Source organism: Mustela putorius, unplaced genomic scaffold (genome assembly GCF_011764305.1).
Source record: "Mustela putorius furo isolate JIRA1106 unplaced genomic scaffold, ASM1176430v1.1 tig00004007_pilon_pilon_pilon, whole genome shotgun sequence".
Taxonomy (NCBI): Eukaryota; Metazoa; Chordata; class Mammalia; order Carnivora; family Mustelidae; genus Mustela; species Mustela putorius.
Genome location: NW_025422145.1, coordinates 6,697,984 through 6,718,919, shown reverse-complemented (window position 1 = coordinate 6,718,919; position 20,936 = coordinate 6,697,984). Strand labels below are relative to the sequence as shown.

General features: G+C 57.0%; 1 protein-coding gene across 11 annotated transcripts in view; it reads left to right on the top strand.

Moving 5' to 3' along the window:
* Nucleotides 1-20,936, top strand: part of CLEC16A (C-type lectin domain containing 16A) — a 215,986-nt gene that overhangs the window by 187,699 nt on the left and 7,351 nt on the right. For 5 of the 11 annotated variants that reach the window (XM_004750378.3, XM_004750377.3, XM_004750375.3 and 2 more), the window contains 2 exons: nt 5,241-5,396; nt 15,092-18,590. In XM_004750378.3, the coding sequence (XP_004750435.2) occupies nt 5,241-5,396; nt 15,092-15,447 (512 nt within the window). In that variant the 3' untranslated portion in view covers nt 15,448-18,590. Of the gene's footprint in view, nt 1-5,240; nt 5,397-11,555; nt 11,678-15,091; nt 18,591-20,936 lie in introns of those variants that run through there. The other 6 variants (XM_004750380.3, XR_199256.3, XR_199257.3 and 3 more) reach the window with 6 other exon arrangements.

The window sequence follows — 20,936 nt, the reverse complement described above, 5'->3', positions numbered from 1 at the left end:
CTCCTGTGGTCCAAGATAGCTGCTGGAGTTCCAGCCATCACATCCATGTTTCAGGAAGCATAATGGAGGAATGCATACCCCTTTCCTTTTAAGACGCCTTCCTGGCAACCCAGCATGCCACTTCTGTGTCCTTGTCTACAAGCTCGCCACGTGGCCATGCCTAGCTTCCAGGGCCTATAACGAGACAAAGGGAGCATAGGTATTGGGAGACAGTTCAGAAACACTGTCCAGACCCCTCTCAACCCCAGAGGATCCCAGGTGTTAGCTGTTCAAGTAAGGAAAGCTGTTGTACAGACCACTAACGCGTCTTTGCGGTGAAGTTTCCTTCGCCCTCCGTGGGAAGGCCAGCTTCCTCACAGTGGCCAGGCAGGCTGCTGGAGCACAGAGGTGAGAAGGAGTCACTGCCCTGGCGCAGAAATTCTTGGCCCAAGCTGGCCCTGAGCTGCATGAGCCTTCAAGAATGGGGAAGGGATTTATGGAGACGGAAGAGGCAAAGGAGAATTCCAAACCAAGGGAACAGCCCAGCTGAGGCAGAAAGCAAGTGGTTCTTGCCATTAGGCAGGTGTCCCTGTCTTGAAATGCCCTGCTGGTGATTCTAGGCGGTGGGGTTTGAGGCGGAGGACAGCACGAAAGGTCTCTGGGGTTGGGAATTTTCCTCAGTGTGGGGATTTAACCAAGAATCTAAGCATAGACATTCACAGCGGGGACACCTGGGAGCACCAGGAAAGTCAGGGTGGGAAGGGGAAGGACTCTGCTCTCTCCCTCTCTCTAGCTGCTGTATGTGTGGGAGTGGAGCCCAGGGATGCCAGATCCTTTTATATTTTAAGAAGCCAGAAGTCCAGATTTGGGTATTAAAAATCTCCCAATGTGCAAATGAGGGTTCCAAAATGAACGGTCCACAAACATAGCGTGAAACCCCTGGGCTGCTGCTGGCCAGCTCTGGACCCTGACCCCACACAGCATCCTGGGTCTCACAGGGAAAGCTTTAGCAAGTATTCTGAGAGAAGGGGTGCATACAAAGTGTCCTCAAGGTGCATTTCTCCTCTGTGTCCCTCCCATAAAGGTCAGAGGGTTCAAATCACATTCAGATTTGTAGGTAAAAAGAAAACTATTGGCCGCTGAGGCCAAGAGAGCCTCACTAACTGTCTTCTTTTTCCACATCAAGACGTGGAGGCCCGTAGAGGAGAGGAGCCTTGTCCAAGATCACAAAGCCATTTGGGCAGCGCTTGGACCCAGGCTTGGGGTTCTGACTCCCAGCCCAGTGCTCCCTCTATCAAGGGGCCTAAAATAGAAGGCTGACCTTTTTGTGGTATTTCTTGCTTGACACATGCCAGAGAGTTACTCATGAGTTCATTTTCCCAGAATAAATGGCAGAATGGGGCCAGAGGGCAGCAGGAAGACCCCGGACTGCCCTCTGTGAAACCCACACTCCTGGAAAGCAGGGGTTGGGGGGGCTGCTGCCAGAGCGCCCAGCTTAGGGGAGGCTCTTTGTGAGCCCCGGGGAGAGGGCTCTGGAGGCCAGAACAGATCCTAGGTGTGTGTTAGGGACCCGAGAGATTGAGCCTGTCCAGCTCGTGCCCCTGTCTTCATTCTCCCTTCTGTTTCTGGTACAAAACAATAACCATCGTAGGAATCTTGAAAAAATTCGGACAAGCACAAAAACTAAAATGAAAACTCACGTTGTAAAACCCACCCGGTTTTCCTATGACTTTAGCTCAGATCCCTGCAGTCTGGTCCACTCTGCACAAGGAGGGTGGCAGAGCCTGACTTTTTCCTTTTCTTTCTTTCTTTCTTTTTTTGTTACAACAACCAGGACACGTGGGACATGCTTCTTCTAATCTTTTCTCGTTTACTGCCGCAAGCGTTTTCCTGTGCGCTTAATCCCCCACCAGCGTTTTTAAGCCCCCGCAGAGGATTCCAACACCTAGAAATATTCTAATTCATTCGGCCCTTTTCCCCCACCACGGGGCACGTGGGCTCTCCAGCTCCCCGGTACACACACCAGTGCTTTGAACATCGGTGTCGTGCACTCTGGGGTCCGTCCACAGTCTCTTCCATAGCCTAAAGTTCTAGACGTGGACTCCGATGGCGTGAAAATGGTATGACCTTTGTTACACATTTCACAGGCTGGTTTTGACACACACTCGGGGAGAGCCAAGAATTTTATCTGCTGGAGAAGATCTCAGGGAGGCCTCTCCGTCTGTGCCCTTGTCCCATGATCTCGGCTCATCTGTGTTTACAAATACTTGGCAGTCCGTGTGTGTTTGACTCGTGCCAGAAAGCCCCTTGGCACCTCCACCAAAGCTGGTTCCTTAAGAACCGCCTCGCCGGGGTGAAGCAAGAGCCGGTGGACAGGCCACAGGCATTGCTGAGTTCTTTCGAGAGCCCTCCTGGCCCCTCTGACTTGTCAGACCAGCTAGCACAGTGGCTGCCACCTCACCTTGGGAAGGGGCCCCTTGAAATGACAGGAAGAATCTGGGCACCTGGCCAGAAAAAAAAAAAAAAATCACGGAGACTTTCCGGGTTCCCAGTGCCATGGGGGAAGGGAGAGGAGTATAAAGTGGGGAGCAAGGAAAGGGGGGTGTTGGCAGCAGCCAGAGAGGGGGGGGGACGTGCTTAGTTGTCTCTTCTTAGCCAGACCCCAGGACCAGGTGATATCGGAAGTTGGTGATTTTTTTTTTTTTCCTATTTATTTCTCAGCACAAACCAAAGGTATGTGCTGTGGCCCTCATCCATTCCCCAAACCAAGGCATGCTAGTCTCCTGGCCACGGTTTTCAGCCTCTCCTTGGCTCAAACACACGCCCGGCCCCGGAGGTCTTAGAGCAGTAAACCAGGGCTCTGGAGAGCCTGACGGAGAAGACTTGTGGCCGACGAGAAGGGGTGGGTGACCACCTTGGTGACAGCCACGCCATCCGTCTGTCCCGGCTAGGGCGTTGTCCGAGGCATAAAAGGCTTGGTCCCAACCCTGTTACCACGCTTGGCGGCCCCTGTGTTCATTGCTCTGATAAATAAGCAGCTCGGGGAGGGGGAAAAGCCATCTTGACATTTTGATTTGTTAAGACGTGATTCATTTTCGAGTCAAGTTAACAGCTTGTAAACTTGGGGGTTTACCACTTGAAGTGATTAAGAAGTAAGCGGCCATAAAGCCGGTGCTCTGGGGCTGCGGCTGATCGCCCTCTGGGAATCTTCCTGACTGGTATTCCGATTTGCCTCGACGTTTGCCGTAGCTCATTCGAGCCTCCCCCTCCGCTAACAGTACATCATGTAAGGCCTCTTCTTGGGAACTCCAGCTGGTCAGTCCTGCTGTTCTCACTGCGGACGGACGTTCTCACTGCGTCCGCAGTAGCTGGGGGAGAGGAGTTCTGCCCTCCACGAAAGATACCCATCCCGCTCCCACAAGGCCTCACGTCCCCTTGCCATTAACGTTGCAAAACTCAGAGGGCCTGGCTCGGGGTATTAAATGAAGACGCCGCTTGCCCAGGCGAGGGGGGGTGAGGGAGATACAGGCCTCCAGTTAAGGAATGAGGAAGTCACGGGAATAAAAAGCGGAGCATGAAAAACAGAGTCGGTCATACTAATGGTGTTGTCCTGGGACAGATGGGAGCTACCTTTGGGAACACAGGGTAATGTATAAACTTGACAAATTGCTAAGTGGGACACCTGAAACTAATGTCACGTTGCGTGTCAATGATACTCAAAAATAAAAAAAGAAGAAAAAAAATTTTTTAGTTAAAAAAATACAATAAAACCATAAAGACCTGGCTTTTAAAGAGCTAATCTTGAGACAGAAATTACTTCCCGCAAACATTAATACAAAATAGCCCCTCCACATTGGACAGGTGTGGGGTCCCACTTGTCCTGAGCTGGGAGGGGGATGAAGCCACAGGTCGCCACCCCACCCCCCCACCCAGCCAGGCCCATGTTTGCCCACCGGTCTGTGAAGGGGGCTTCAGATAGCGCAGGGACTTGCCCCACCGGCTGGTACGTGAGCAGATCAGGGAGAGAACACAAGTTTGCGTGGTGCCAGAGCCCAGGCTGGGTATGGGATCCCTCCCACTGTCAGCTAGGAGGAAGACATGTCCCCCCACCACCACATCCCCACCCCACTTGGGCACCAATTCTGAATTACAGGGCAGAAGCGTCAGGCTCCACAGAGCACCTTGACTGTGGTCCTGCCCAGCTTGTGGGGGCTGAGGCAGAAGCCACCACGGTCCGGTCCTCGTAGCCCCTGAGATCCTCAGGGCTTTTGTTCCCTGGAAGCTTTCCTGTATTTAGTGAATAAAATCAGAAGTTACGGCCCTTTAGGAAAGCAGGCAGTAGAAAGGACAGAAAGCCGTGGTCTGCGGGGAAGGGGCTCCAAGATGGGCTCGTTCATATGGGCTTCCTTTCATCCTAAAGGACACTCCCAGTGTGTCAAGCCCTGTGCCCCCACCATACCCCCAGCAGAGTGCAGTGACAAGAACTTAGTGATGACACTCCCAGCTAGTGGGGTTGGGCGGGGAGAGTGCTAGGTACGCGTTCTGGTGTTTCTGCATGGGGAGCCGAGCTTGCCCAGCTCCGAGTGTCTCCAACGCGTGGGGCTCCCCAACTCCCTAGTGCCTGGAAGGCCGCTGGCCTCGCAAATGGGCGGTCCTCGTCTCTGAACCCAGAGTTGCTCCAAGGGCATGTGGAGCTCTGCAAGCAGGAGCTTTGGTTCCTCCCGTACCAAACCCACCAGAGCCTCCAGAGCTAAGCAGAGCCTGTGGCAGGGAGAGACCCGCGGGCCCCTCCCCTCCTGCCCAGGGCCCTGCCTTTGTCAACTCGGGCACGTTAGCGAAGGCCCCAAGATTTTGCTAGGAGGCTGTCCCCAGTCCGTGTGTGAATTTCACCAGCATGTCTCTGAAGCCCCAAGGCGGCGTGTCCCGTTCAAGGGCATGGCATGCGCTTCGCCAAACCAGAGTCAGGCTCTCTGATTTATGGCTCCAGGCCCTCGGCACTCTGGCTGGCTGCACCCTCTTCCTTGAAATGGCTTTGAAGTGTGTCCAGGTCAGGCCCATGGCCAGCGAGGTCAACTGGGGACTCTTCGAGGGACTGGGTTGGGCTGGGGGTGGGGGGGTAGCCATTACATTAAGGTCCCCAGCACCACCTTTGAAGTGCAGCTTGCGCTGTGGCGTCTCCCCCGAAATCGGGGTGTGTGGCCCTCCTCCTGCTAGGCCTTCTTGTTTCCTCCTCCTTGGTCACCTCTCCACCTGTCTTGCAGGCTTTGCCGTGGCCCAGTGCATAAACCAGCACAGCTCGCCGTCCCTGTCCTCAGCATCTGCCAGCGGGAGCCCCAGCGGCAGTGGGAGTGCCAGCCACTGTGACTCTGGGGGCACCAGCTCCTCGTCCACCCCTTCGGCCACCCAGAGCCCATCAGGTATGGGCCGCGTGACACGGTGTGGGGTGGGGATGGCAGGGGGACCTCGGGGAACTTTGCGATCGCTCCGGACGGAGACCGCTGACCCCCGCCCAGCTCCTCCTTGCCGCCGTGTTTGGGGACACCGCCGCTCGGGGTTCTGTGTTCGTTCTGATGCAGCGCTGCCCACATGCCGGCTGGGTTAGCTCCCAGCAGGGGAGGACCACTCCTTTTCCAGGCTGGCCCGCCACCGAGAAAGGCCTTCCCTGACTGCAGAGCTGGAGGGGATGGACGGCTGCCGAGCCTGCCTCTGCCCCATTAGCACCTCCACAAGGAGGGGTCTCCCAGACCGGATGCTTTGAACCTGGCAGAAGCATTGTGTCCCTGCTAATTTGTTCTTTCCTTCATAACATACCAGTTCTCTCTGTAAACATGCAGTGCAGTCCATCATCTGTGACCCAACGTATACCTTTTGAGAGTCTGTCGGAACGTGCCAGAGTCCCGTCTCGCCTTCCGGGGCCTCAGGCAAGGGCAAGCGTTGCGCAGACGGACCCCATGAGTAGGGAGGCTACAGGGAGACGAGGGGGCGCCCCCTGTGTTCTCAGCCGCCCTGACCCCTCACTCACAAGCGCCTCACTGGGCCCGGTGAGACCTCAGGGGCAAGGCACCAGGGTTTTTTTGCGAACCCCATGGCTCTACAATGCAGCCAGAGGGGCAGGGCCCAAGCAGGGATGTTGGAGATGGGCTTGAGGATGCACGAAGCTTCATGCCCCAATAGCACGACCCCCTGTATCCAAAGGGCCCCTGGCAGCTCTGATTTGGGAGGCCCCAGGGACTCTGGTCTGCACCCTCATTTGGGAACCCTCCGTGTCCTTTGCTGTTCCTTCAAGGTCCCATCCATACCTCTGACCCATCCTGCCTCAGGGCGCCTGACCAAGCTCTTGTTCGGTGGCGGATCAAGGGGGGGGGGGTCATGATAAGAGCCCCATGCAGGGCACGAGCCCCAGCGCCAAAACTGAGGGCCCCCAGTTCTCATTCCCTCAATGCAGGATCTCCGTCAGTGCCCTCTCCTTTCTGGGACTGTCAGCTCCCACATTGCCCAGCGAAGGGTTAACCCCGCCTGCTCCTGGCAACCCCCCACCTTCCTGCCAGCATCCATCTACCACAGGCTCCAGGGTCATCCTCCCCCCGCCCCCTCCCTGCCCCAGCCTAGGGGAGGAGGCCGCCTTGTCTGAGCGTTTTTGGAGCCCCATCTGAGGTTGGCTGCAGGTGTCCCTGCAGGTCCCAGCCCCAGACCCACAGTGGGACATTAGCATGGCTCTTTCTCCAGAAGCTGAGAAAAGCCCTCCACCCTCCTCTGCAGCCTGATCTCCCGCTGGCTGGCTCCGGGACCGAAGGGCAGGGCTGTGTGTTCATGGGCTTGTGCGTGCGCCCTCATGCCGCCTGCATAGACACGCTTCTGTATCTGTGTCGTGTGCACCGAAACTCACACAGACTTACGATTGCATTTTGGGGGAAGGTTTCTTCCCGGTGGAGCTATGTATGCCTTTCTTTCACGTTTAAAACGGCACAGACAACAGCTTAGCAAACAAACGAGCCATATACTTCTTCGCCTAAAACTGAAACCAGCCCAGACCCACGATGTTCAGAATCAGGTCTGTGTTTGCACATGTTCACGTGAGCGTGGACCCTGGGGCTTCAGCTCTTGCATCTTCCCCCAGAGGCGAATGTCTTTTTCCTTGTCTTTTCCTCAACCCCTCTGTCCCTACCCCCACCATCCCCTGCTCGGTGCCAGTGACCTTCCTCCTCATCAGAAGTGCAGGGGCTGTGAGACTGACTGTCCCATAGCCTGACAGCGCCAGTCGCTAAGTGACAGTCAGGCTCTCCTGAGTGCCTGCCCCCGTTCCGTGCATCCCCGGCAGACCTGCGGAGGCAGGCATGCGAGTCCCCATTTTTTATGCTGCCTGACAGTAAAAGCCTGCCTGTCCGAGTCTCTGCGGACACTGAAATCACTCACCCCCTGACAAAGGGCCGGCCTGCCAGGCAGCCCACACTTCACCCTGAACTGAGGACCCAGATCCTGATCCTAGAAAGAGAGAGCATCTGAACCCACAGGCTGCTCGCTGTCCAGGGGCCCGGCAACAGGACTCCCAGGCCGGGGTGTCAGGTCTTGGGAGGGCCACCATTCCCTTAGCCTCTCAATGGCCAACTTCCAGGCTGGGCTCCAGCTTTCTGAGTCCACCTGGAGCACAGCACAGGAGGTATCCATGTTCCTCCTAAGGGCAGGCCTACACAGGTGGGGCCGCCGTGCGCCTACTGTCTCCCCGGGCTGTGCTGGACAGGAAGTGGGTGCTGGAAGAGAGGTTTTATCAGGATGGGTGCTCTTCGGGACGCCGGCCCGGAGCAGCGGCTCGGTTTTCAGGCTTCTGATGGGCACAGGCTGGCTCCGCGCTGCCTCCTCCCCAGATGTTCTGCCCACGGGGCCCAGCCGCAGTCAGCCGGAGGCGGTGGGATGGGCCTGGACCTCTCCCCGCAGCCCACCCAGCCGGGACAGCAGAAGACAGCTGCGGCCCAGTCAAGGGGCCACTTGTCCTCCCAAGTGGTTTTGGAGGACTCAGTGCTGAATCAGAAGCTTTCTGATCCCTGTCCTGCCAGAGCCGCTGAGTCTAGGAAGTTCCCAGTGGGGAGAGCAGCTGCCAGGCCCTTGGCTGCCAGAATTAGCTCCAGTGGCTTCTCTGCACTCAAAGCCACACTTTGCACGGGCAGGTGTTTGGTCAGGGAAGCAGACGAGAGAGGCCATCCGTCAGGGGACGAGACAGGCCCAGCTTTCCGTGTCTCTGCTGAGACTTGCCACCCTCCACCTTACCCTGTGGTGGAAAACATGGAGGCTTGGCCACGACAGTGCAGCTGGGAAGCGGAGGAGCCCACACACAAGCCCCAGCCTTGGTAATTCCAGAATCACAGTTCGCCTTCTGAAATCACCCCGCAGAATATCCGTGCGGTTCCTCAGTCTGTCTCGGGTGCCTCCATGGGGCCCTGCAGAGCCCTGGGCCTCAGGTCCAGATCCCCATGGGGGGCTACCCCGTGAAGTATATGCATTTCTACTTCCAGTGTACGTGGTTGCTCTAGAAACCACGGGAAAAGCCACAGCCCATTCACAGAGACCCTGGCAACTGTGCCACCCCTGTCAACCGAGGCTGGGCCATGTAGTCCTGGTGGGGAGAAGCCCACGAGTCCCCCAAAATCAGCAACACAGTGGACCCCAGATGGCCCCGTCTCTTCTGACAGCCCATGGGGTGATCCCCAAATGAGGCCATAAAACTCTTTAGATACTCAGTTGTTTTCTTCTCTGACCCTCTGTCCAGCCTAGGGGACCTCAAGTTCTGTGCCTGGGTTTATAAGAGGCCCTTGTTTATGCCGAATACAGGTTTTCTCAGCTGCCCATGGGACCTTGAGTCTGGGTGACTTAAGTTTTGTGGATGTCAGACCTGATCTCACTTGTGTCCCTCCAAGGGTGGCCCTTTCGTCCAGCCTCTGTCTGCATCTCATCACTGCCCGTCTTGGGGCCCTGTCTCTGCGTTAACGTTTTCTAACCAAACAGGTTTTGCTTGAGTCCCTGCTGTGTGCAGCACTGGGGACAGAGGGCAATAAAGGAACGCACAGTCTAGCAGGGGAGGCCGGGGTCCACCAGGTGACCACACAGAAGTGTTCAGTTGAGAACTGTGACAAAGGAAAGGTGCGGGGGGCTCGGGCAGCACAGGAGGCAACAGGAGGGCCCGGTGGACTCCCAGAGGCGGCAGCACCGGAGATAGAAGTGAAGTTTGAGGGGTTAATGAGGACAGGGGTCTGTGGGTCTGTGGGGCACACACAGCGCCACCCCCCCACTCCCCCCAGGCTGAGCCCGGCATATGGCCAGAGACAAGTTGGATCCTTTTCCCTCTCTCCCTGGGGTCTGCCTGTAAATCCTGCCCTTTCCCATACAGAGCCCAAGGGGCAGCCTGTTTGTGAGGAACCGCCCATGTGCCCATGGGGCGGGGGCCTGTGGCCAGCGCTGGCAGAGGGCCCCTTACCGCAGGGGGAAGGGCACCGCCTGGAGGGTCACTGGTTTGCCCTCTGTGCTGGGAGCAACTGCTTCTGAGTCCCCACCACATGCCAGGGACAGAGTGTGGATGCTGGCGAGTGGCTTTTTTCCTGCAAGTGCTGGACCTCAAATCAGAGACAAGAGACACCCCCAAATGAAGGAAAGGTCACAAAGGAAAGGTCACAACTGAATTCCCTGGAAACCAAAGAAACCAGCTAGAAGGAATTGGGAGAAAGGGTATTTTATTTCCATTGTGAGTTATTCACCTGTTAAGGCTGTGCTGTGGGAATTACTGTGCGGTTTTAACAGCAGATGTGCGAGCTGACCTGTTCCCCTTGCCCTTTGTAGGAAGTGCAGTAAACCCGCCAAGGCTTCCTGGGGAGACTGGTGCCCTGGGCAGCGTCCTGGGACCCGGCGTCTTGTTGCCCACTCGTCCGGCCTGATAGGCCTCCGCTGGCTCCCCAGCGAGCCAATGACCGGGTTGGAGTTAGCAGCGTTCTTTTTCCTTAAACACTTGGTCAGGGTTTTGAGAAGCTCAAATTGCAGAGAGCATATGGCGGGGAAGAGAAAACAGACCCAATTTGGAACAAAACGTAGGGCCAGTAGGAATACTTGAGAAAACGTTCTGGGTTACAGCTGACACACACACGCAAACGCATGTTCACACGCACCCAGCGCACATGCCCGCCCTTGTGTGCCCTGCGTGGGGCTCAGCTGGGAGAACGCCTCAGGGTAGAGAGCTCTGGGACCGGCCCTCTTGGGTCTCATGTGTGTTCTGGGTGAGCTGCTTGGACGAGAAAAGACAATTGTTAAAAAATGCAGTCGGCTCTTTCCGTCGTCTGTTTTTAAGGCCTGTGGAATTATGAGCACTTGGACCTTCTCTTAGGGTTTTATGGGGAGAAGGAAGGGTTCGTTGAGGCCCAGTGTTGAAGCCTGGCAGGGGCGGGGTCCTGCTCTCCCCATCCTCACCTGCTGCCTGGGCTGTCTGAACATGGGACCTTCCCCCCAGCGCTTGGTCCCTTTCGGGCCCAGTGGGAGCCAGACAGCCCAAGACTGACCCGCGCGTCACCAAAGTCAGTTACCAGTCAGGCGGGACTTTAAGGACAGAAACCCTGAGCAAGACATGTTCTTTTCTGCCTTTTCTGCCTAGTTTTCTCCATGGCGTTCATCTTTTTTTTTTTTTTTTTTTTTTTTTAATCGTGATAAACTACACCTACCATACAACGTACCGTTTTAACGACTTTTAAGCATACAGCCCCGCGCAGCATTAGCTGTATTCCCGCTGTGTTTTGTGGCATTAATTTTCAGCTTTGCTCAAATCCCAAGGTTGTGTCCGAGAGTACGGTTCCTTCCTTCCCAGGGAGATGCTCCTAACTTTTTTGTTTCAGCCGATTAGAACCCAGCCTTGGCTGCTCGGCACCTGGTTTCAGGCCTTCCTGCTGTGGCTTGGTCTTGGTCTCCAAAGGTTCAGAGCAGCCGAGTGAGTGTCTTCTGGAGAGCGGCACCCCGCGGCTGGGGAGGGGTCCAGGGCTTGCCTAGACCTCCCTGAGTCGGGCCGGGCCGTTGGCTTTAGTGTGGCGACGTCAGGAACCATGGGCCTCATCAGTCGAGGGTCGGAAATCTGCTTATTTCACTAGCCGGCTGGGCTCCCCTCCCCCAACCACACAGCTTTCCCTCCTCAGATGGTCCCTGGGGTGCAGGGCCCTTGTGCTCACCGCTGGTTCGCATGTGGAACTGTCCCTGGAGGTTTCTCACCGACAGACACCACGCGTTGCCGACGACCCCCAGTCTTTTCCTTTCCAACAGGACTGAACCTTCGCTGTCTTGACCCTCGAGTGAGCCTCACGAGTGAGCACACGGTTGGGTCCCTAGCTGTGGTGACAGCACGTCGCCCTGGTGGGGCCCAGTGGGGGCATCACCTGCTCAGAAGGGCCGTGCCCCCCGCAGCTGTCCTGAGCGCCCACCGAGGCCCCGTCCCGCTCCGCTCACGCTCTCGTCCGCGCTGGACATCTGCCACTGTTCTGCACCCCTCTCCGCGTCCCCTTTCTTTGTCCCGTTATTGAAGGCTCTCTCTGACCTGTCGCTGTGTTTCCCTCTAGTCAGGAGTGGCAGGAAAGGACGCCGGCGAGTGTTCAGCCTGTCGGAGGCCGACAGTCACGGCGGCCACTGGGTTTAGTGCTTCGAACGGCAGCTGTCACGGCACCTCTCACAGGCGACTCAGGCAGGTCTCATCCGCTAGCCTGCACGGCCCACACGCCCCGCCGCGGCCTTCCCGGGCGGCGGGCTCTGCACCGCAAGCGGGGCCTCGCTGGGCCTTGGGGGACCAGGCCTGGGCCACCTCCTCCAAGCGGCCATCTCCCCAACTTCCCTGAAGCCCATTCTTGCATTCCCCTCCGGCCTCCCCTGGGCTGGGGGGGATCCCTGACCCTTGAGTCTCGGGCAGCCTGGAAACACTGGCCTTCTCCATGGACTGCCCAGCTGTGGGGGGTTCTCCAGCCCAGTCCCCCGAGGGGCCCCCCGGGTTAAATCGCAAGGGTTGAACAGTAGAATTTGCAAAAAGCAACCCAGAAGTCAACTAGGTTCTCTTTTTCTTTTCCTCCCCCGCTCTCCCCCAACCTTGCTCAAAGCTCAGGAGTGGATTCAGTCCCCTCTCAGCCAGGGCCAAAGCCATTTCCCCCACCTCTGCAAGGCCCCTCCATCATCCCCAGACTTACGCGCTCCAGGTGGCCGCCGACCCGTGCCAGCTCCCGGCGCAGGGCCCCTCGCTGCTGCCTGCTCCCTGCGATCCCTCCCGCCTTCCCCACCTTCAGGGTAAACCTCAGGGTTTCCCTTGGGGGCCTCCTACCCCCAGGCAGGAGCCTTTTGCCTTCTTTTGCATTTAAAGCTGCTTCTTCTGAGCTCTGCCCTCCGCCCTGTTATGCTCTGCTGACCCCCTACACGCGCACACAAACACACCCATTCGAGCGCACTCACTCAGTCCCACTCTCCCAGTCTGAGCACAGCGGCCGCAAACCCAAAGTTTTCCTGGAGACTTTCACTTGGCAAGGGCCAGCCCAGCCCCTGCCCCAAAGCCAAAGATCAGCTTCTGGAGGGTGCTGGCCAGGGACTTTGGGACCTGCTGCGTCGGGAGGCCAGGCATCTCTCACGGAACCCTGGACGTCCAGAACTTCCCGCTTAGGCCGCCGCTCTTCTCCCTAGCTCCTGGCCAGGAAACCAAAATGTTCTCCAAATCTCTCATTTTCAGGGCCAGGCCCCTACTTGTGGCCTTCCAGCCAAAAACACCAGCAGGGAGACAAAACCAAGGGCTCAGCCCTGGACCGGAGCACGTGTCTTCGTTGGGTTATTTTCCCCTGATGAAAAAAAAATCTCCTTTTTCATTCCCCTTGGAATGGATATATTTATAGATCACATTCAGGAAGAAATTTTTAGGTTCAAAAAAAAAAAGTGTTGTAGGTGATGGGTGAGGGGTTATTTGTTTTTCTCCTATAAAAATTGAAAAAGGCTATTTTTAAGCGGAAAAAAAAAAAAAACCCAACCCTCTTAATAAAAATTGTTGATTCCTTTCTTAAAGAAGAAACCAATTTTGTGCATCATGTGTAGTGTTTTTTTGTTGGTTTCTTGGTTTTTAAATATATTTGAGGGCAAATTGTCATATCCTCAATTACGCTCATCCCCCCCCCAAAAAAACCCATTAGGGATCAGGGAAAGAGGTTTGCCAGCTTTTTTGAATATCTGCATGCAAATGAGCAAAGAGGGAACTCTTACAAGAAGTTTCGAGAGAACATGAAGGAAATGCTTTGGGGCAGCTCTGTCTCCAGACGGCACAGAAGTGCCATTTGGAGAATGAGTCATTTCTGAACTGCCTTGTCAGCAGCTGAGCTTATGTGGATGCGTTGGTACGCAGGCCGGTAGCCGTGCCCGCCCTCCCCGGAAGCCAGGTGGAGGCCGCCAAAGCAGGTGAGCCCCCAGAGGGACCACACGCTCTGGTGAGCGGCAGGTAGACCGCGTGAGCCCAGATGTGAGTCTGCGTGTGCGAGGCAGCCCGTGCTTCGAGGGTGTCCTCGCTGAGCGGAGCGAGTGCAGGGAGGTGCAGAGAAACCAGAATGCGCGTGGAGTGTTTATTCAGCGTTTCTGGGCTCAGCTCACAGCCTTAATCACATTTTCCGCTAGTGCTCACCGCCACCCCAGCCCGGGAGCCAGGACAGACCCAAAGCCCCATGTAGTGGTTTTCTCTGGGCCTTATTTCTCTTTAAAATAAATAAATAAATATATATATATATATATATATACACACACACATACATAGTAATAATGAAAAGAAGGAAAATAAAAAAGGCCTTAAGAAGGAATTTTCTGGAATCTTTGAGAGCCTGTCTTGCCCAGGAGCCTTGGGGGAAGAAACGCCGTCGTATTCTCTGGGAAACTCAGTCCGTTGCTTGTGCTTCCTTTCCACGGTGGGGAGCCTCTTCCTCTCCCGCATCCCATTCTCTACGCCCTTCGGTTTTCTTTTGCTCTTGGTTTTTCCGTTTTTTTGCCGTATGTTCAGTTTGCAGTTCTGTTTTGTTTTGGCTTAACTTAAAAAAAGAAAAAAAAAAAAAACCACTTAGCTTGAATCCCCTCGAACAAAACATGTCAACCATCCTTCCCAGCATCCCGCCAACTCATGGCTCGTCACCCCATCATCAGTGCCTCCTGCTGATGCCTGGTCAACCCCAAAAACCATACAGATAAGGTATTTGCTTTCCAAGTGAGATGCCCTCAGCCTTCTTGTCGATGCTTCCAGATCACCAGCGCTCAGCGTGGGGAGGATGTTTTCCACCGTGAGCGTCAATCTCAGCTGCCATTCCTGTCCAGGCAGACTCCTCACTGGAAAGCAGATAGGCCATTTGTCTGTAATCTAATCAAGAAATTTGAAAAGCACCAAAAAAAAAAAGAAATTGCCACTCCAAAAATAACAGCACTGGGCAGAGCCTCCCCTGCCTTCCCCCTGCCCTGGTTTCTCTCCGTGACCCCCCATGGGGACACTCAGGATTGGACTCAGGACTGGCCCCTGTCTGGGCGCTAACTGAGCTCACAGAGAAGGAGCGGGAGATGAACCACAGCCTGAGGTTTTGTTTTGGCTTTGCAAGCAGCGAAGTTGCACAGAATCCCTTTTGGTTGTTGTTTGGTTTTGTTTTTTAAATACCGCAGCGAGTTCCCCCTTGGGTAAATGCTACCAAATGTAGGCTCTGGAAATGGCCTGAAGCGATAAGCACACCCAAGCCTATTTCCTCCCTAAACACGTATTTACTCACTGGGCAGGTGGTCCCAGGCTCTCCCTCCTGCGGAGCCCGCCCAGGCGGCTTCCTGGCGCCATCATCTGCCCATTGATTTTGCACAGGCCCCTAATTGTTCTCTCACACCACAAGTCAGGGTAGTCCTGGGCCCTGACAGATTTCTCCCCAGGCCTAGGGAAGACTGGATTTACCAGCTCCTGTGTCCCCAGAAGGAGGAAGTGGAGACAAGCTGTCCCCCCAGCACCACCGTCTCCCACCCAGATGTCCCCGGGCCTTTGTGCAGGACGGGAGCAGAGGGTACCGACAGGAACAGTGTCTCGGGACTAAGTGTACCCCTGTTCTCTCTCCCCCCCGCCCAGATGACCCCATAGCTATGGAACAGCCTCAGCCTCATCTTCCCAGCCAGTTGGTGATCGTCAACGAAACGGAAGCAGAGGCCAGGCCCAGCAAGAGCCTGGCAAGGAGCGCAGACGCGGAGACAGTCAGCCTGTCCCCCAGCCTCATCCCCACCCAGCAGCCCACCATCTCCCTGCTCTGTGAGGACACTGCCGACACGCTGAGCGTGGAGTCGCTGACCCTCGTCCCTCCCGTCGACCCCCACAGCCTCCGCACCCTCACCGGCATCCCCACGCCGCCCGCACCCGCCGCGGTGGGCACAGCAACGCCCGGCGAGGAGGCCGCACCCCCGGAGCCAGCGGGCCCCGCCGAGCACTGAGTGGGCGCCGAGCGGCCTCCCTTTGTGTGTGTGGCCCCGCTGGCAGGGACCCAGGATAGCCGGCTCAGAGACACATCGGGAGCACCCAGGGTCCCGTGGCCCCAGGAACCACCCCCGCCATCTTCTCACCCTCCTTCGCTCCGTTTGAATTCCCGTTGCACTGTACACGACTTGGAGAGCAGACGACCCGGTAGAGACACCGCAGTGAGCCCCGATGACCAGGCAGCTGCTTCGGGGCAGAGATCGGCCTCCTGGTCTCTGAGCCTGGTGACCCTGGGGTGGCAGGACCCCCGCCCCCCTCTCCACCAGCCAGCCGCTCCACAGTCTAGAAGCTCCCCGGCCACCACGCCCAGTGCGCCTGGAACAAATGGACCAATTCACACTGGGTAGAAATTTGTAGAGAAACAAACTTCGATAAGCATCTCCTTTGGATATTTATTTCCACTTTTGGCAGCAGACAAAAAGCATTTATTTAAAAAGCGTCTATTTAAGAAAAAAAAAAGGAAAAAGTCCAAAAAAAAGAATCCTCAGCCCTTAAGGTCTGACGTCATGTTGAAAGCATAATAGTGCTGTTAAGATTTCATTTTCATTTTCCCTTGACACCCCAGCGTTGTGTCCGAAGCTCTCAGTCTGGCTTTCCCGTTCCCTTACTCCTCTCCCACTCACTAACCCTGCGAACCTGTGGAATGATAAGTACCTTCCTGGAAAGTTGAGCTTATTTTTTAAACAAAGATAAGGGAGATACATGTATTCTCAGGTACACACAGAGCGGAGAGGGCCAAAAGTTTCTCTGTGGTAGTAGCCAAGGCGCCTTGCGTTTCCCGAAAGATCTCCCCAGGAAAGGGGCCATGGCAGCCAGCTCCCCCACTCAGGACCCTTCCTTCCTCTCTCTGGACTGAAACCAGTCAGGATGGCTTCCCAGCGTCACCTTCGGTTCTCGCCACCTCCCTTTGTCTGGAGAGAGCCATTTGGGACCGTGCAGACTCTGGCTTGTGGCCACAATGGAAAGAGGAGGTCACGGAGGCCATCCTCCGCATGGCCGGGGCAACACCCAAGGGCCAGGTCCCGCCTGCCGCAGGGACACGTCCCATCCCAACCAGTTGTCCTGGGAGCTCAGGTGTGCCGCTGTCCCTCTCGGCTGCCATTGCAGAGACACAAGCTGATTTTTTAAAAATGAAAACTCCACCGTTGCTTCTCCCTTTGGGCCAGATGTGCCCAGGCCGATTCTCCCAACGTAGCCCATCGAGCACCCGCACCGTTCCTGTCTGCTTCACCAGGCAAGGTGACCATCACCCCTCCTGGGTCAGCGGCCAGACCTTCCACACCTTCCTCTCCTGTGCCCACCCGGAATGCCAGCACACACGGGCCCGGAGACCGTCTGCCTGGTCAAGGACCGCGGGCCCCATGGCCTCTGTCACCCTGCTGCTGTCACAGAGCCCGCTGAGGAGGGCCTTGGTGCCCGTGGGGACAGGGCTGTCCATCATCAGAGGCCCTGGTGTAGACGTGCTTCCCCACTTCAACAGGGGAGAGCCCCGGGCCAGAGAAGGAGGCCTTGCATGCAGAAATTCCCGGGATGAGCCGTGACCATCCACAGAGCCCCCAGGAAGAAAAGGCAGGTGGGATGCGAGAAGGGGTCAGGCGGTCCCTGACAGGAACCGGCATGACATCAGCCATAGGGGCCAGCAGCTGGCCACACGTCTTACCTGATCTTTGGCTTGGACAGAAGAGCAGGCTGGCACTCTGGCTTTGCAGGGGACTCTGGGGCAGCAGCATGACCGAAGGCGAGCAACTTCCCAGCCCGGTGGCATTATCATAAAGAACGGGCCCCTGCAGATGGACCCAGGTTCCCCTCCAGGACCACCAGCCTGCACTCTGAAATTCAGTGGCTCCAGCCAGCTTCACGTCTACCGAGCCACGAAGGAGACGTTGGCAATGGCTCAGCGGGAGGTCCTACAGCAGGCCTGTCCCAGAGGTGGGCTTGCAGTGTTGGTCCTGCGGCTTGCCTCAGCGGGACGATGTGGGTATGGGGTGGGGGCGGGTCTTCCTTAACCAGGGCCTACTTGTCGCCTTGTGGGTGAGGAGGAGGCCTGCATCCTTGTAGATGGTGCTAGGTCGTGACCATCACGGCGGGAGCGGGCGCGTCTTCAGGAACACCCCGCAAACCTAACAGCAGGGGCCCTCGGAGGCAGGCCGGCCCAGACAGGGCAGCGCCAGGACTCCAGGGTCAGGCAGAAAATGCTAGAGCCGGGAATCCTTGCAGAGCAGCCGGGGGGACTGTGTCCTTCTGGGGTCACACTCGCCAAGCCCACCCGGCCTACTATTTCCACGTCCCCGCAGAGAGAAGGGGCAGGCCCACCCTCCTCAGTCCCTTGGGCCCATCGGGCTTACCAAGTCAGGGGCAGGGTTGGCCCCATGAACCCTCAAACCTTAGCTTTGCAGGTTGCTGTGAAGAAGCCTAGGTCCTTCCAGTTCAGGGACTCAAGCCAGCAAGGGCACCTCTCACTGAGGGTCAGGCAGGCTGAGGCCAGGAGCTCTCCAGCAGCAGCTCCAAAGCCACAGTGGGAGTGTGGGGCAAAGACCACCGTCCCAGGGACGGGCGAGAGAAGGGCGCCTACCCCTGCAGGCCTTCCCTGCTCCCTTTCCCTGCGCCCAGCCCGTCTGTTCCCTGCTCCCTGCTCCCTGCAGAAGGCAGCTTACCCCACCCCCCCACCTCAGCCCCTGCATTAGCAACCCCCGCCCCCGGGAGGGAGTGAAGACACATACCTCTTTAAAGACATACACTAGATTTCTCTAAGGTCTCCAGATGCACTGTTAGAAATAAAGGCACGGCGTGAACGGAGTCTCATCTTCTCTAGACGCAATAAATAAGAAATATTTAATGTAGTTATGTCAACATTGGGCATCAACTATCAGGGTTCCTTATGTTCCCTCTGAAGTGAAAATATGTACATAGTTCTTGTCCCACAGAGGAGCAGGGGTTGGGAAACCCTCATGCTTCTGGACCAAGGGACGGTTCCAGGGAAGTACCTGCTCTCGCCTGTGTGACTCATGCTCTGTGGGCACCGAACACGAGGGTGGAAATGAAAACTGGAACTTCCTGGTAAATTTGAACTTGGCAATAAAAGCGAAAAAGTTACCAAGAATGTGGCTGCTGCTCTGTGGCGCTGTGGTAGGAAGGCCATGGCCCGGGGATAGGAAGGTTCTCTGCGGCCTGACCCTGTGGCCCGTTGCAGTCGCTGGGCCTCTCCCTGCCCCCACCAGGCCCAGGTTTTCCCCAGCTCCTGAAGGGGGTTGGGGCGGGGCTGGGAAAGCTCACTGGGAAGGTTCTGCAAGCCCAGCTGGGTGCAGTGAGCTCCGACCTGCTGTGCTTCCCTTCCACGGGGCCGGGAGCTCTCTGTCTAAGCCTCAGGTTCTGCATCTGTGGAATGGGCTGTTAATGGGACAAGCACAGGGTCTCGCACTGGAGGGCCGGGGACAGGAATCCTCTGCACACGTGCTGCTGGGCTGGGGTACGTGGGAAAGGTCCCCACCGGGAACCGAGTCCGGTGAAGTCTGTCCCAGGTGGCCACAGTTCTGGAACACACGGACATGCACCTACATGAAAATCCCTGGAAATGGGGGTCACAGGTTCTCCAGCTTAAACCCGGCGCAGAAACAGGCAGGACCTTCTGGGCCTTGAGGTAAAGCCCAAACTGAATCCTAAACATAAACAGGGCACCCGCCTCATGCCAGGAGTTGGGGCGTTTCTGGTCAAAGGCGGAGACGCTGCTGGGGGTGGGACTCAGTTCCTCAGAAGTCTGCCCACGGGGCAGCGAAGTCATGGGGGTCCCTGGGTGGAGCTCGGATCCTGCTCTGCACCGCGGCCTGCTGGGTGCTGCCTCACCCTTCCCCAGAGCAGCCCTGCCTCGCGGGCACGTGGGCACGCACGCATTTCGGGGACTTCAGTTCTGAAAAAGGAACTTGCTGGAAGGATCTTCCAGGAGAAGGGGGAAGATGGGCCTGGGGAGAGGGGGTGTGGCGCAGAACTGGGGACAGCAAGTGGTGGAGGCTCCCTCCAGAGGGTCTCTCTGGGCCAGCCAAGGCACAGGCACCCACGTTGTGGAGTCGGGCACTGGCAGTGAGGGCCGAAGGGGGCCGAAGGGCAGGCGCCGGCAGCATGGCACCGCCTTCATACAGATGAGGAAACTGAGGCCCGTGGGGCTCAGCAATGTTCCCAAGGGCCCTGGAGTGCAAGTCCAGGCCCGTGTGTTTTGTACTGCCCGCACCACCTGAGACCCGAGCTGCTGGGCCAAGTGTCCTCAGGCCGTTTACAGGAAGGAGGAGGTGGAACAGTAGTTCTCAAGTGAATGGGTGCTGGAACTCTCTGGAATGCTTGTCCACAATCACAGCCGGGCACTCCCCAGATCTAGTCCCCGAGTCCCCGAGATGTGGTCTGGCTGAAGGCCCTCTGTGCCGTGCATGAGCCTCCCGGCTCTCAGGGAAATGCCGTCTTCTCTTCAGGAGGCAGAATCCGGAGCCAGACTCTGGCACTCAGCAGCCTTGCGGCCGTGGCCATGGCCAGGTCACCTCCTGTCCTTGGATCTCCTCATCTACAAACTCAGGACAGATCTGAGTCTTGTGGGTCATGAGGCCAGAGGGAGTCACTCATGCAAAGGGCTCAGCTCAGGGCTGGAGGCCTGGGGAGCTCTGGGCATGACTCCCTCCGTGGCAGCTTCCCCCGCCCCCTTCTCAGCCCAGGCTCAAACCCGGGAAAGGCCTTGGGCTTGTTTGGTGGCCTGTGACTCGTCACTTTGCTCTCCTGTCTCTGGTTCCTGTCTGTAAGGCACGCTGGGAAGCACCCGCACCAGATTCAAAGGCTTCACCAGGATCGCTGTGTGCCCTTGGGCAGGAAGGGGCCACCTAGTGCCCGGCAGGAGTGTGGGGGGGGGGGATATCATCACTGGTGCAGGTGCCTGGCCAGCCTGTCCCCACGTCTTGTGATGGCACCTGGCAGGTGGAGGGGCAGGTGAGCGTGGGGAGACAGCATCCTGCCAGCGAATGACCTTGGGTCCTGCCTTCAGGGAAACGGCTTCCTGCTGGAAACCCCCTTCCCTTCCTATCCTGACACCTCGCGGCACTTCCAAGCGGTGGGGGGAAAAAACCCTCCCCGTCTGATGCGCTTCTCTCCAAAGAAAGACAGGTCTGAATCACCCAGACGGGAACACATGGGGCTTCCCAGGAGGTGCCCCCCCGCCCTCCAGGCACCTCATCCACCCCAGAACCTGAGCGCCATGGCCCTTAGCGCCCCCCCCCAGCTGCCGGGCCCCATGGCACCTGGCTCGGCCTGCTTTCCCTCCAAAAGGCACCCGCCTCAGCACACCTGGGCTGTCATTTCCTCCACTGTCGACTGACCTTAAAAATTCAATGTGCTCCAGAAGCGAGAGACTTTACCATTGGAAACCAAAACACAAAATCCTGCTGACTGTATTTGTTCCCCGGGGCCGCCATAG